This window comes from Cardiocondyla obscurior, linkage group LG19 (genome assembly GCF_019399895.1).
Source record: "Cardiocondyla obscurior isolate alpha-2009 linkage group LG19, Cobs3.1, whole genome shotgun sequence".
In the NCBI taxonomy this organism is placed as follows: Eukaryota; Metazoa; Arthropoda; class Insecta; order Hymenoptera; family Formicidae; genus Cardiocondyla; species Cardiocondyla obscurior.
Window position 1 is genome coordinate 3,698,933 of NC_091882.1, and position 13,160 is coordinate 3,712,092.

Consider the following 13,160-nt stretch of genomic DNA (forward strand, 5'->3'; position numbering starts at 1 on the left):
TTTTTTTCCTTTTTTTTACTTTTCACCGTTCGATTCGTTGACGCCGATATGCATTTTTGCGCTATTTGTAATATTTAGGAGACGATGATAAATCTGTCTAGTACCGTTCGGTTATAATTTACTCCTTCGAGCGCGGCGACAGACATTAAAATGATTAATTATTGTTAATTATTAATGATTGTAACGTAATAAACGATTACGTTTACGAAGGCGGCGAATAATGACGATTTCGATAAATTGTGACTACGCATCGTCATTCGATTGAAAAGTTTAATTGGAAAACTCTCGCTTCTAATTATGTAATTGCAAACATACTTTTCATAAACAGGCTAACTTGTAAAGATAATCCACGCGTTAATGGTTAATGTTACAAAATAATACGCGTAGAATGTTGAACATTACGGACGAAGGAGAGGGGAAAAAAAAAAGAGAATCATTTTACGAGAGACAAGTTATTTGTCTACGTTACGCGTCAGCGATATGTCAACGATAAATGCACCGACCAATATAATTATTTCTATTTTTTTCTCTTTTTTTAACCGCACTATAAATAGTGAAACTTAACACTGATAACAGGTCATTCAATTTTATCAGTATTTTAACAGCGTGCTATATGCAAAGTGATTGTAATGCAGTCTCGCATTTCCATCGACATTCCTTCATATCTTCAATATCCGTTTCATTTGCGCTCATTCGCGACAATGCGTTCGCGTACCGCTGGAATTTTTCTTTTTTAAGCGGACCAGTAAACGTCTTTTCTTCGGCGCGACGTCGCGTAAGAGACGGGGGGACGATTTATCCGTATATTTTATACCGAATATAAATACGAAACGATCGGGGGAAAGGCGAGCGGAGCGGGTGTGGGAAAGATGCGCGTGGTGCACGCATCAATTACCACCTTCGAGATACGGGTTGAAATGCAGCGGCATGCGATGCTGCTATTATGACAAAAACCTTCGTTGTTAGTAAGACAAGATAATTATTCCGCCGAGCTCGGCTCTTCGATCATTTAGGCGTGGCAACACATGTTCTCAGTTCAGCGCTATGCGCGGCGTGTATGCAGGGGTATACCTATATACAGCGTGTCAGGACACGTGGGTACGGAACCTCTCCGGCTTGCCAACGGCTATTCATTTTCGCAACCCTCACCTTCGCCCAGCCGTGCGGGAGGGATTCCTCCCCGCGCAAATTATTCGATACGCCTCGTGAGGCCAGAACGAGTTAACGACGCCTAACGACCCCGCGCGTCGCACGCATCGTGATTTTAATGGCGAATATTATTTACCCGAAGGATAACGCCGTCTTTAGCGCGGACCTCCCCCGCGTATCCGCGGAATTAGCCGTTCGTAATTTCTGCAAACCGACGACGCCGGGCTACGCCGCGGTTCTAGTCGCGGGCGCTAAGTTGCTTTGTAATCGCGCCGACGATCATTTTCCGCGCTCAATCGTTATATAGTTCGTAATAAGGAATACATTTGTCGAGCTATTATGCACGCGCGTACGTATTATACATATATGTATACGCACATACGTTACCGGGGACTACACGCGTGGATTCATGCATACGCATACACGCTCTGCCTGGACGTTCGATCATTATTTGTATTTTACTTTCAAACACCTTCGACGAATTAAAACACGCCGAACTAAGATTGTATCGGGGGAAGAAGATGCAAATTAAATTGTCATTAACATACAAAGATGAGAAAATGTTTATATCGAGTATGTTAAATTAATAATTACATGTATGCATGCGTGCAACGCGTATGTTTGCACCGTGACATATACTTATATACGTATGTATATTAGATTTCTCAAAAAATTGTTTTCTTATCACTGCGACGGCCGCGTAAAAATAGCTTTTAATTTAACATTTATTATAACACGCGTGTCGTTAACGGCCATAATTTAACAGATAACAGATACGCTACAAGCGGAATATAAATAATGTCGCGGTCACGTCAGTCGTAATTTGCGCAAAAAAAAAAAAAAAAAAGAGTGTCAAGTATTTCTCGGGTTTCATATTTTTGGTTTTTTTTTACTTTTTACTCGCACACGTTTCGGCATTAAGTGGAGCAAAAATATTCGGCGTCGGTCGCCACGGTAAAAAGAGAATCCATGGAAAATCGCGCTATGCGTCATGCCTTGTTATTGATCATATGCCGCGATACGTTGTTAGTTTAACGCAAATCAGAAAAAGAATGAGACACGGTGTTAACAAGCGCGGCAATCGGGTCGCTTAAATATGCGGTTCTTCGCTGATTCGATTACGCCGTTTTACAATTGGCACGATAAACCGTAAACGATACAAACGGGGCGATAAATAATTCCTTAATCGGAGAGATCGCTTTTCCCGTGTTTTAGCGAAAACGTTTTAAATATAAGGAGAGCCGCCGCGCGTGACGTATCGAGACTGTCCGTTTCACGGTTCACTTATTTATCAACGAGGTTACTTTTTCTTAACGCGCTTATCTCATGGATAATTATCAATATTTTTTCTCTTTTTTTTTTTTCTGCCGCCGGTTAAGTGATTCTTTTTTGCTGCAAAGGCCTCCCGATAGCCCAAAACGAGCTAGGCTCGAAGTACAAACGGGGGATTCGTTGATATTACGCCGGGCTAATTATTGCGACTTATCAGTTCCCATGCGTGATCATTGATTCGGTCAGCATCAATCTTATCGCATCACTCGGCAACCAATCGACCTCTCATTTCTCGGCACGTATCTCGCGGCCGAAGAGCTCGGTACTTTCGAATCCTACCGTGCGCGTTCACTTTGCGGGCGAATTCGAATTCTCGTGCTTCTGTTCCCGACGAATTCAACACATGCGCGCGCGCGTAAGTTTCACACACATGCACCTTCACGCCGCGTTAAAGTTACGTCAAAAGCGAACGCTGCTCGCTTCGATCAGCGTTTTGCGCGTTAACGTCTCGAGCGTTCGCGGGTATCGCGCCGCGCGGTTTCCGCTCGCGGGATAAACGGGGGGGTGCCCACCCGAGGAGTACGCAAGATCGAGAGCGCTCACCTGTAGATTTGGCGATCCTCGGAAAGAGAACTGTGACATGGTGTGTCGGCCGCTTAGGGCCGTGATGGCCGGGCACCGCTACGCGATCATCGTTCCAGAAGTCCGCGGCGTTCGCCTTGCTCCCGGCGCAGTCACCCGACGAATCCGTCACACTTTTCGCCCCTTTTCCCGCTTCCTCGCTCGACGCGCCCAAGGCGGAGGCGCACAAAACAGCCCTCTCTGCCTGCGTGTCCAGCGACCCCGGTCGGGGTGCTACTCGCGTCTTCGAAGGCACTCGCGTACGTCCGATCGTCGCGACTGACCACCCGGCTGCGCTCGAACCGGTCGGAATCGGTGGTGTTTCGCTGCCGGCATATGCACTCGTCGCACTGTCACACGCGAGAACAGGTAGGCGCGCGATCGAGACTGGGTCCTCCGGTGCGACTCTGGCGTTGGAACTACTGCGCTTCGTCGTCGTCGTCGTTCCGAGAAAGCACTCACGTAGCGGACGAAGGAAAAGTGCCGCAGACGACGGTCGTAGTCCGCACTTGGATCACTCTCGTGTTAAGCCGAGGAGGGAAACGAACGTGATCCCAAGCTCGAGGAAGCGCGATGCCTCGGCGCCGCCGCCGAAGTGTCACGAGGCGCGCGGCGGTACCGCGTGAAGACGTAACGAAAAAAAAAAAAAGAACAAGACCGAAGGGCACAAGAGCGAGCGGCGCGATGCGTGTCACTTGTCCGCGGTAACGCGCGATGAGGTTAGGCGGCGGACGGCTGTTCACTCCGTTGATCCGATCGACGCGCCAGCTGTGATCGGTCGCGACTATCCTCCGAATCGTCGTTTCTTTTCGACGGAATCCAGTCCTCCGCTCGGCGGATAGGAAGGCGGAGGTACACAGATCGCGAGCGCGAGCGAGACGGCCGCGGTGAGGGAGAGCAAGAAGGGCAGACGGTGTAGAGGGAGGAGGGAGGGAGAACGAGCGATAGGGACGGGACGGTGAGTTAAGCGAGAGGGGCCCCCGAGAGGGAGAGAGAGAGAGAGAAAGAGAGAGGTAGAGTGGTAGGTTGAGCGAGGGTGTCGGAGGGACACCGCTGAAAAAGGAGAGGAATGACAGAGGAGGACGGAGAGAAAGAGAGAAAGAGATGTGTGAGAGAGAACGGTGAGGACGATGTGAATCGCGCACGCCGGCCGTCTCTTTTTATCCGTCGGTCCTTCCACGCAGCCGGTCGCCCGGTGGCCTGCGCAATCACGCGCCTCGGACTCGCGAAAGAGACGCTGCCGCCCGTCTTCTTCTTCTTCTTCTTCCTCCTCCGCCCGTTTCCTCTCGCTCGTGCCGATCGCGCGTACCGCGAAAGCGTCAAGTACGAACTGACGACGGGCGCGTGTTCCCGCCGCGTGCACGCCCGCGTTGCTGCCGACGCAACAGCGACAAGGACCAGACACTCCGCGCTGTTTTTGCCCCGTCTTTCCGCCCTCCTCCTGCCGCCGGTATTTCTTCGTCTGCCTCTCTCTTTCTCTTTCTCTCTCTCTCTCTCCTTTCTCACTTTGTCTCCGTAAGGCTTCTGCTTTTTTCTCCGCGATAGCTACCGCGGGAATTCAATCGCGCGTTTATTCGTTATATCTTGTTCACTTATGCGCGATCGTCGACGGGAGATGAGTTCGGTTTCACGTACACCGGCGCGGTAATAATCACTGACCGAGATCCGTTCGATGGGGGTGGAGGGGGGAGAGAGGGTCCCCTGTCGCGCGGCGGGCGATTTTACGTGCGCTCGGTCCGCGTTCGCCGAGGAACAAGCGTGGCTCGCGGTCTGTAAGTTGCCGTTGTATTCCACGTTCCGCGAGATGACGGCTGATCGCGGTGTCGTAGGAGGAGGCGACGGGTACAGTGCCAGTGGCGCTGGCGGTAACGATAGTATCACGCTAGTGGTGGTGGCCCGATGACGAGAGAAACGCTCGAAACTCGCCGCTGAGTCTAGTGGTGGTGATGGTGACGATGGTGGAGGTGGTGGCGGTGGCAGTGGCAGAGTCGTCGCCGTGGTTCTTTTCCTTCCACGGAAAGGGGGACGATTTTTGCGAGATGGTTTGCCCTCGGCGAGGCGGATGGGAGGGTCCAGATCGGTACGACGGCGCGGTGTGGTGGGGGTGCGGGCACCACCTCTGCCGCTGATACCACGCTTTCGCCGCCACCTCGTATCCGCGCGCGAATTCGTTCCGCGGGTAGCTCTCGTATTAGCACGCCGGGTGTCGTGCGTGGCTCTCTTCTCTTCCCGCGCGGGTCGTCGGCATCCTACTTCGTCGATCGGGCACGGAGCCGGCGGTTAGCGTCGGCAAACGCGACAATAAAATATGGTGAGTCGCCCGTGGGGCTCGGCCAGCTCCCTGCGTTTCCCTCCCTTCCGTCGCGTATACCGTTGTCGGGGGTCCCTCGCTTTCCCCTCGTCCCTTTCTCTCCTTTCCTCTTTCCGCTTTTTTGTCTATCGCTCTCGTTCGCGCCGCGACCCTATCGTTCGCGCTCGCTTCCTCGTTCCTCTCGATACCCCACCGTAGCCGCTTTCTTCCCTCTTCGTTCACGGCTTTCGTTCTCGTAGAGGGGATGGAGCTGAATGGGACGTGGGGGACGCAACCGACGGAGATGCTCCCACGCTCCCGTATGGTGGGGCGAGAAGAGTGTGAGCGGTCGGCAGCGCTCGGAGGGGGATGAAACGGGAAAGGTGGAGGACGACAGAGTCGGGCTAGGGGGGTACGGAGGTAGAAACTACACGACAATTTTAGTTCGATAGATCCCAAAGTTTAGCCTCGGCGGCGCTGCTTTACTTGCCGCTGACTTCTTCCCGGTAGTTTGTTCGTTGCCCCTCTCTGCAGTTGCCGTCGGCCGCTTCTTTCCCTCCACCTCTCTTCGGACACGACCGCACACTCTCGCGTTTCCCACCATCGGACCCCGTCGTTTTCGTTCTTTCTCTTTCTTTCCTCCCGCCCTCCGCCGCGCGCCCCGTTTCCTCCGCGCGAAGACAAGATCGCCGACTACTTCGTACCCCTTCCTGTGCCCCGGAGTTAGCTCTAATGCCGCCGCTACCTGCCACTCCTCCTTATTCTATGCACTACGCGACACTTGACTACACAAACTTCCGTCTCTCTCTCTCTCTCTCTTCGTCTTCATGTACCTACGTTCTATCCCTTTCCCTCGCGCTTTCTCTCTTTCCTCTTGTCCTTCGCGCTTTGATCTCTCTCTTGCTTCCGCCCGCGTACTTGATACCGCTCTCACCTGCGGCGGCGTCTCTCTTTCTCTCGCGGGCGTTTACATCGCGGAATGCACGATCGTCACTCCAGCGAGCGTATTACACGGGCAGCGTTTACGCAGAGCACTATGCTCGTTCCGACAGTTTAATGCGACGATGTCGCACGAGCGTCCCGTCCTACGATCCAGCCGTCGATCATTTCGTCAGATTGTTGTACCGTGATTTTTTTTATTTTCGTGCAATTAATTTTCACTGTTTCTTTGTGGAACTCAAATCAATCGGATAAGCGAACGGATAAATTATCTATTTTTTTTTTAACGCTTTACTTTTAATTCGACGCGAATTATCCAGTCAGGGTGGTAAATGTACGCTGAAAAGCAGATAAGGCAACGGCAGCTAGCAGAACGTGACTTTAGCGTCGTGTGCGCCGAGTTTTAAATGTACCGCATGCAATATACCGCGCCGGCCGGTTTGCCGAAGACTGATTTTTTCCCGTTCTCTCATCCCTTGCTTCCGCCGCCTAGAATTACGTACGTACGCTAACCGCGTTGCAGAAAACGCCGTATCTATCCTTCGGTGTGCACTTATGATGTTCAAGCGGGCACCAGCGAGATAATTGCGGTAATCAGGAGGACTTTGACGGCAGAATCGCGCGGATGCTTCGCAATTTTTTTCAAGACTCGTCCTCGCGGCACCTCCGCCACCAAAGGGGCGGATAGAAGCGGTCGAAAGTAGTGGGTCGCGAACGCGAAAACGTACCCCGTTGCCGCGTTGGGGAGAAAGAGGTCCTTCGCGCGCGGGGAAGGAAAAAAGGATTAAATGATATTTTTCGCCCACTGATCGACGGCGCGCGCACACGCGCGTACCTGCCAGCGGCGATATTTTTGCGGGGACCGTGCGAGCGCGCACGTACACATATGCGAGGGGGTGAGCTCACGTGTGTTCGTACCTAACGATGGGCGCGGGGGGAGAAACGTGAAAAGTGAAAAAGAGAGAGATGACGAGAAAGAGAAAGATAGAAATAAAGAGAGAGAGAGACGCGGGATAAATCGTCTCCCTCCACTACTTCTTTCGCCTCCCCTAACGTACCACGGTGGGTGCGGAGCTCGGCTTTTTTCCCCTCCGTGGGCGCGGACTAACCTCGCCCCGCCTTCATCTCCTTCGGTTCTCATCTCCCTCCACCCTTCGCGGATGGTGTTGCAGCGCGGCGACGAGAGTGACTACCACCGCTGATACTCGTGACGCCGCTGCCTCTCTCTCGCCGTCGCCCCGCGACCGACGTGCACGGCACGCCGAGCTGCCGACATCGCGCTCTTGCCCGCCGTCGTCGGGAGCGAGACCGCCGGCGATCGCGAACGGAAGCGGGACGAAGAGGAAAACCGGCCGGCCGCGCGGGTAGAGGGGTACACACCGAGATGTGAAACATTAGTGTACCGTTTGTTAACACCGCGGTCTACACACAATCGCGCGCAAACTCCCTTCACCTCGCTTATATCCGGGCCCCGGCTTCGTTTCCCTCCCCTCGGTCGCCCTTTAGCTTTCTTTAAGAGGGCGTTGCTGGTGGTACGTGCCGGCAAGGACAAGCGCGTGTGAGCACCTTCCTTCTTCGTGAGTTCATCGCGGAATGTTGGCACGTAGGAAGTATCTCTCTCTCCCTTTGCACAAGTGGAAGCCCCGTCCTTTTCTCGCCTGGTTCTCTCCCTCGTTCCGTCTCTCGCGCTTCAACTCCGTCCTCGCCACCGTCTCACTCTCCGCTCGCCCGTCTGCAGCGTGCCGACTTTACGCGAACGCCGAATTCGTCGTGGTACGGAGAACGCCGCGATGTACCCGCCTTGAGCAACCAGCTCGTTGAGAATCTGCTGATCGATGCGGCCCGTCGATACCGAATTTAATGTGCGGCGCGTGTGTCGGGAATTCTCTTTGGTTTCCGGGAACGATTTGTGGTGACTGTAAAAAGCTACGAGGGGTGATCCACTTCTATCGCGAGGTCGGGATATCGACAGTAGGAGATAACGTATAAATACGCGAGAGCTGCTCCTCGCCGCAATGAAGATCATCGCTAGATTAACGTATCAAATCCAGGATGTGCGACGTCCACCGCCGCACTTTTTTCACGACGAACTCTGCCGTCGAATTATTTATCGTGTGACGCGCGTTCGCGAAAGCTGCATGTTTAATTTTTATATTTTCTTTTTTTTTTTTTTTTATTTTAACGCGCCTTGACGCACGTCAAGAAATTTATCGGTGTTGCTATAAATTCGTTCTACTTTAATTTGATGAAGAAGTGTATCGAGCGCTAAGCCGCTTGGCGATTTTATCGGGCTTCGTTCGTGCGATCGTATTTAGGCTCACGTCTTTAAATTCTACGTTCTCGTAGTGCGTTATAATTTTCGCGACGGGATATTGCCGACAGGTAATTTAATTCGAAAATTGTCATTTATTGTAAAATGCGGTCATGAAACGTTCTCATTTGTAACCTGTGAGTTTATACGGCTTCGACGAGATTATTAACTTTACCGATAATCAGTTTAGGACTGATCTTTTTCATGTACTGCGAAAATAAAGTCTTCTCTTTTGACGTTTTAAACACACGCTCGACGGGAATAATTTTGCAGAAATCGTCAGCATGCGGAAAAAGGCTTTCGAGCAAAGGCATTCGTGAATACATCAGCGGAGGCGATGTAGACGTTAAGTGGTGCGTTTGACAATTTGACAGAGTAGACGTATGGAATGTTAGATGCGATGTGGATCGGCGATGCGTATCAGCGGCGCACGCAAATGTGTAAAACACAACGCGGACACGTTGTACCCGATGACACGATACACACGTGTAAAGTAGACATGTCCTCTCGCACGAATTGATCCGCCAAGATCTATATGAAGGCTGTCAGTATCTCGACGATAACCCGCAATTATAGATCGCGCGCGATAACCGAAGTGCACGTAACGGCGCAAAGCGAAAGGGACTCCTCGTTGTTCGACATCGCGCGGAGCAAACTGCGGCTCATCGTGTCGTCGCATGCTCGCCGACAACTCCGGCAATTATTCGCACGGAACGCATCACGTGTATATTAATGCTCGGTCGACGTCGCGAAGAGCGATTCTCCCGGAGAAACGGATAGCGGAACAGGTGTCCCCCGCGCAATTTCAGCACACGCAATGAATTTATGCGGCACCGTATCGATTCCCTTTGTCCCGCCCTTTCGATCCCTGCGACGGTGGTAACTAAGAGTTGCGAGGCACGAAATATATAAACTAATCCACGCCGGCAATTCGATTCCAGTTACTACCGCCGGATATCTGCCGTCCGAAATAAAGAAATATTAATAATATTAAATGCGCGTATCTTCGCCTAATACTACAAGTCCTTGTACAGATTTAATTTTATTTTATTTTATTTTTTTTTATAAATACTTATACGTAGATAGATATTTTCGTTAATGAAATGCCCTCGCGTTATCACGCGTGATTTACCGCTTTGCACCGGATTTCTGAAACGGGCGGCCGCTCGTTCGGGAGCAGATCGTCAAGGGCCGAGCGAACGGATGGTGATTCCGATAGGGACCGCTCAATATTTTCTCATATAGACGTCATCCCGCGGTCCGAGACCGGATAAAACGATAGCCCGGAGTGCAGACGGCGACCAGTCCATGGGCAAGGTCGTCGTAGCTGTTGGGCAGGTGGCAGCACGACTCGACAAAGGACGGTTATAGACCCTCGTTGGCACCGTTGCAAGCGTAAGAAAAGTGGGGAGTTACTAGGGGATTCGGTAGAAGGGCTGCCCCTTTCGCCGTGGCTATTCAACGTCCACCCTTTCGTCCCGTCCGCTCTTGAGGACGACGCGGGGAAAGAGAGCAGCGTAAAGGGAGGGCGACACATCTTCGAAAGGTGTGTGCGGCAACGGTTGTCATCGTGTTGAATTACCCGCACTTCGACGGGACCTACGTGCGAGACGATTCTAATGCTCGAATGCCCGGTGCAACGAGGAAAGAATCATGGACGGGTTCGTTCCGTTCTCGGCAGAGTGCGCGAGCGTTATATTTTTGCATTAATTCTTTCCGATAAAAAAAAAAAAAAGTAATGAAAACGTATCAATTAAAAACGATATTTCAAATTGCATGCTAATTAGAAACCATACTCTAACAATGATCCGCGTGTAACGCCTCTCATTAAAGTAAACGCGATCATGCGAGGAAAGTCTCTGAATCTTTCGTCTTACCATTTTTTTTTTTTTTTTTTCTTTCACATGAAGCGAGTATCGCAGAATTAACAATTATTTTATGACACTAATTCGATCGCTTGTATCTCGAGTAGAAAGGAACCGTGGTTCAAAGACGTTAATGAATCGCCTCAATTTACGCCGCGCGCGCGTTTGCTTTTGTAGAAATATATTTATATGAATAACAGCACGATCGCGCGAGATACGGCGCGAAGCTTCGCTCAACTCGGGCAAAGATTAATGTTGCTTTTCACGACACGGGACTGTTTCGTTGTAATGAAACGGTGGTTAACACAAGGTTTTCCCAACCGACAATGACTCTCCGGATAAACTTTTATTAAGACCGCTCGTCTAGTGTAATAGCACACTGAGAGCAGACCCAGCACGCGCTCCACCTCATAAATCAAGAGCGGTGCTGATGGTGTTGAGACACGGGAGAAGCCGTGGAAGCAAGGCGAGGAGTACTACTTACAGAGTAAAGTGGATAGGAGAGGCCAGTATAAACTTAAGTGATTAATCTCGCGGAATTGATAACGCTCCCTTCGCTCCCGTCCTCGTGCTCTCTCGCGCCCCCCATAAATTACATTATAAGGAGCCCCGCGGTATAATTAATACGCCACTCACGCGTAAGCCGTCGCGACAGGGTGAACCACCGATACTCCCCGGCTATTGTATACAATACGCATACAAGCGTGCGGAACGAACAATGCGCGTCGCTCGCGTCGGGATTTGATTACCCACTTGAGGCGGGTTTGTCTTAAAATCTATCGAATTTATTCGCTCCGATACATAACTTTGCGAAGCGATGACTGATGCATAATATTACGTAAAGAAAGTATTAATATCTATTTTTTTTTTTTTTTATAGAAAAAATTGTATGAAAATGGCATTGCATTTATAAGAATAATGGTATTATCATCGATATATATTTCGTGTATGTGCACATGTGTGTGTGTAACCTTTGATAAGATCGATCTATCCAGAACGAACGAACGACGGGCATTATAATCATCCGAAGTATCATCGGCCGTTATCACCGGCGGACGGAGTGCTCGTCCATGTTTCGAAGCAGATCAAACATCGAGTAGACAGATACGCGATATCTTCAAAGGATTTTTGGCCGACACTTTGTCGACGTATCCGCGATAATCGTGAAATCTGGCGCGGGCAAACATGTCGGCGTAACGTCCTAAAGTACTGGGAACTCCGTTAATTATTGTACATTACTTAATAAAGCAGGAGACACTTGTCTGATTTTCAGAATTATATCCGAGCGTTAATACAAAAAATTAACAGCTTTTCAATTAAATAAATCTAACGTAAAAAATAATTTTTTGCATATTAAAAAATTTTCTTTTAAATCGTTTTATATTTCTAATATATAATTACGTTCTGTAAAACGAGACGATATAATAACCGAGAAATTTTCAACATTAATGGCCGATGTTTCAAGATATCCGTGGCCGGCGCCATCATGGCCGATCTTCGAGAAGGGTTCCGGATGCACCTTGTCGCGCGGCAACATGAAAGATTTGCCGCGGTAGACGTGGATAGTTAGATCCACCTTGTGGTCCGCATTCAGTCATGTATGTTGCCGTTACGTGCGTGTGCGTTACATGCGTGCCTCGTGAGAGGCCCATAAAAAGCTCCATAGTCAGAACCCCGTGATGAATACGTGACGCGCCCTCGTAACTGTGTGAGGACCCTAAAGAGAACTACGTTTAGACGAGAGTGGCGGCTCTCCTACAAAAAGAAGGGAAGAACGTTGCCGCCATTCATTAATTAAACGAAGCGCGAGATTTCCAACCCTCTCCCGAGCGATCTCCCCCTCGTTGTCCTAGCTTGTCTTTGTGCAAGTCCGCCAATCCTGCGGACGATCTAAAGGAGCCGCTCGAACGATCGTCCGTTAGAAAGTCGATCAACCGATTCGTAAAACCGTCAAAGTGTCGACTCTCGTCTTCCAATTGGGGAACGAAAGGTAAAAAAAAAAATGCGGAACGAAAAAAGGATTCGATTTCACAGAAGTCTGCGCTTCTACTCTATTAAAATATTTAAATAGAGCTTTTACACGATATTACTATTTTTTTTTTTCGCACAGATATCTTTTGCTCGTAACGTTTTAATATTTTTTATAATTTTTAGAACAATTACGGTATAGAAACGAGACTCTGTTACCGTATCGACGTAAATGAATGTCTTCAAAGTGCATGAAACCGCGGATTGTACGCGCGACAGGATCGAAATAATTCATCATTCGCCGCGACAGATACGATTTTCTTTCGAATTTGTTCGATCTACGCGACTGATGGATTGTGATTGAAAGACCGATCGACGAGTTTACGCGAGTACGTCAGTCACAATTGTAATCGTTTTACGCGTATTATCAAGCAAAATTAGTCACGGGATTGCCTCGTTATCAATTGTAGTGTTTTATATACTGATTTATAATAGTCTGTACCAAATGCTGGTTATTAATTTTATCGATCGAATATTGCGTTACGACAAATTTTGCGTTGCACCGTCGAGGTGCTTTTGCACGAAAACGCGCGCTCCATTATTGTAGAACGATTGTATAATCTCACTACCGGTAGTTAAAATGAATGACAAGTCTCTTTTAACACGAATTATGTATACGCTAATTATTGGACATAAACTCTTATCTAGGAACACGTATATGTCGTGTACGGAAATTGACGTTACC

General features: G+C 49.6%; 2 protein-coding genes across 6 annotated transcripts in view; one reads left to right on the forward strand and one right to left on the reverse strand.

The window, feature by feature from the left end:
- Positions 1–6,912, reverse strand: part of Mirr (iroquois-class homeodomain protein mirror) — a 31,210-nt gene extending 24,298 nt beyond the window's left edge. Inside the window, exon 1 of the mRNA XM_070669593.1 lies at positions 3,025–6,912. Coding sequence (XP_070525694.1) covers positions 3,025–3,063 — 39 coding nt within the window. The 5' untranslated portion in view covers positions 3,064–6,912. The remainder of the gene's footprint in view (positions 1–3,024) is intronic.
- The window catches only part of LOC139110075 (ankyrin repeat domain-containing protein SOWAHA-like), a 375,001-nt gene that overhangs the window by 206,118 nt on the left and 155,723 nt on the right, over positions 1–13,160 (forward strand). The window lies entirely within an intron of this gene.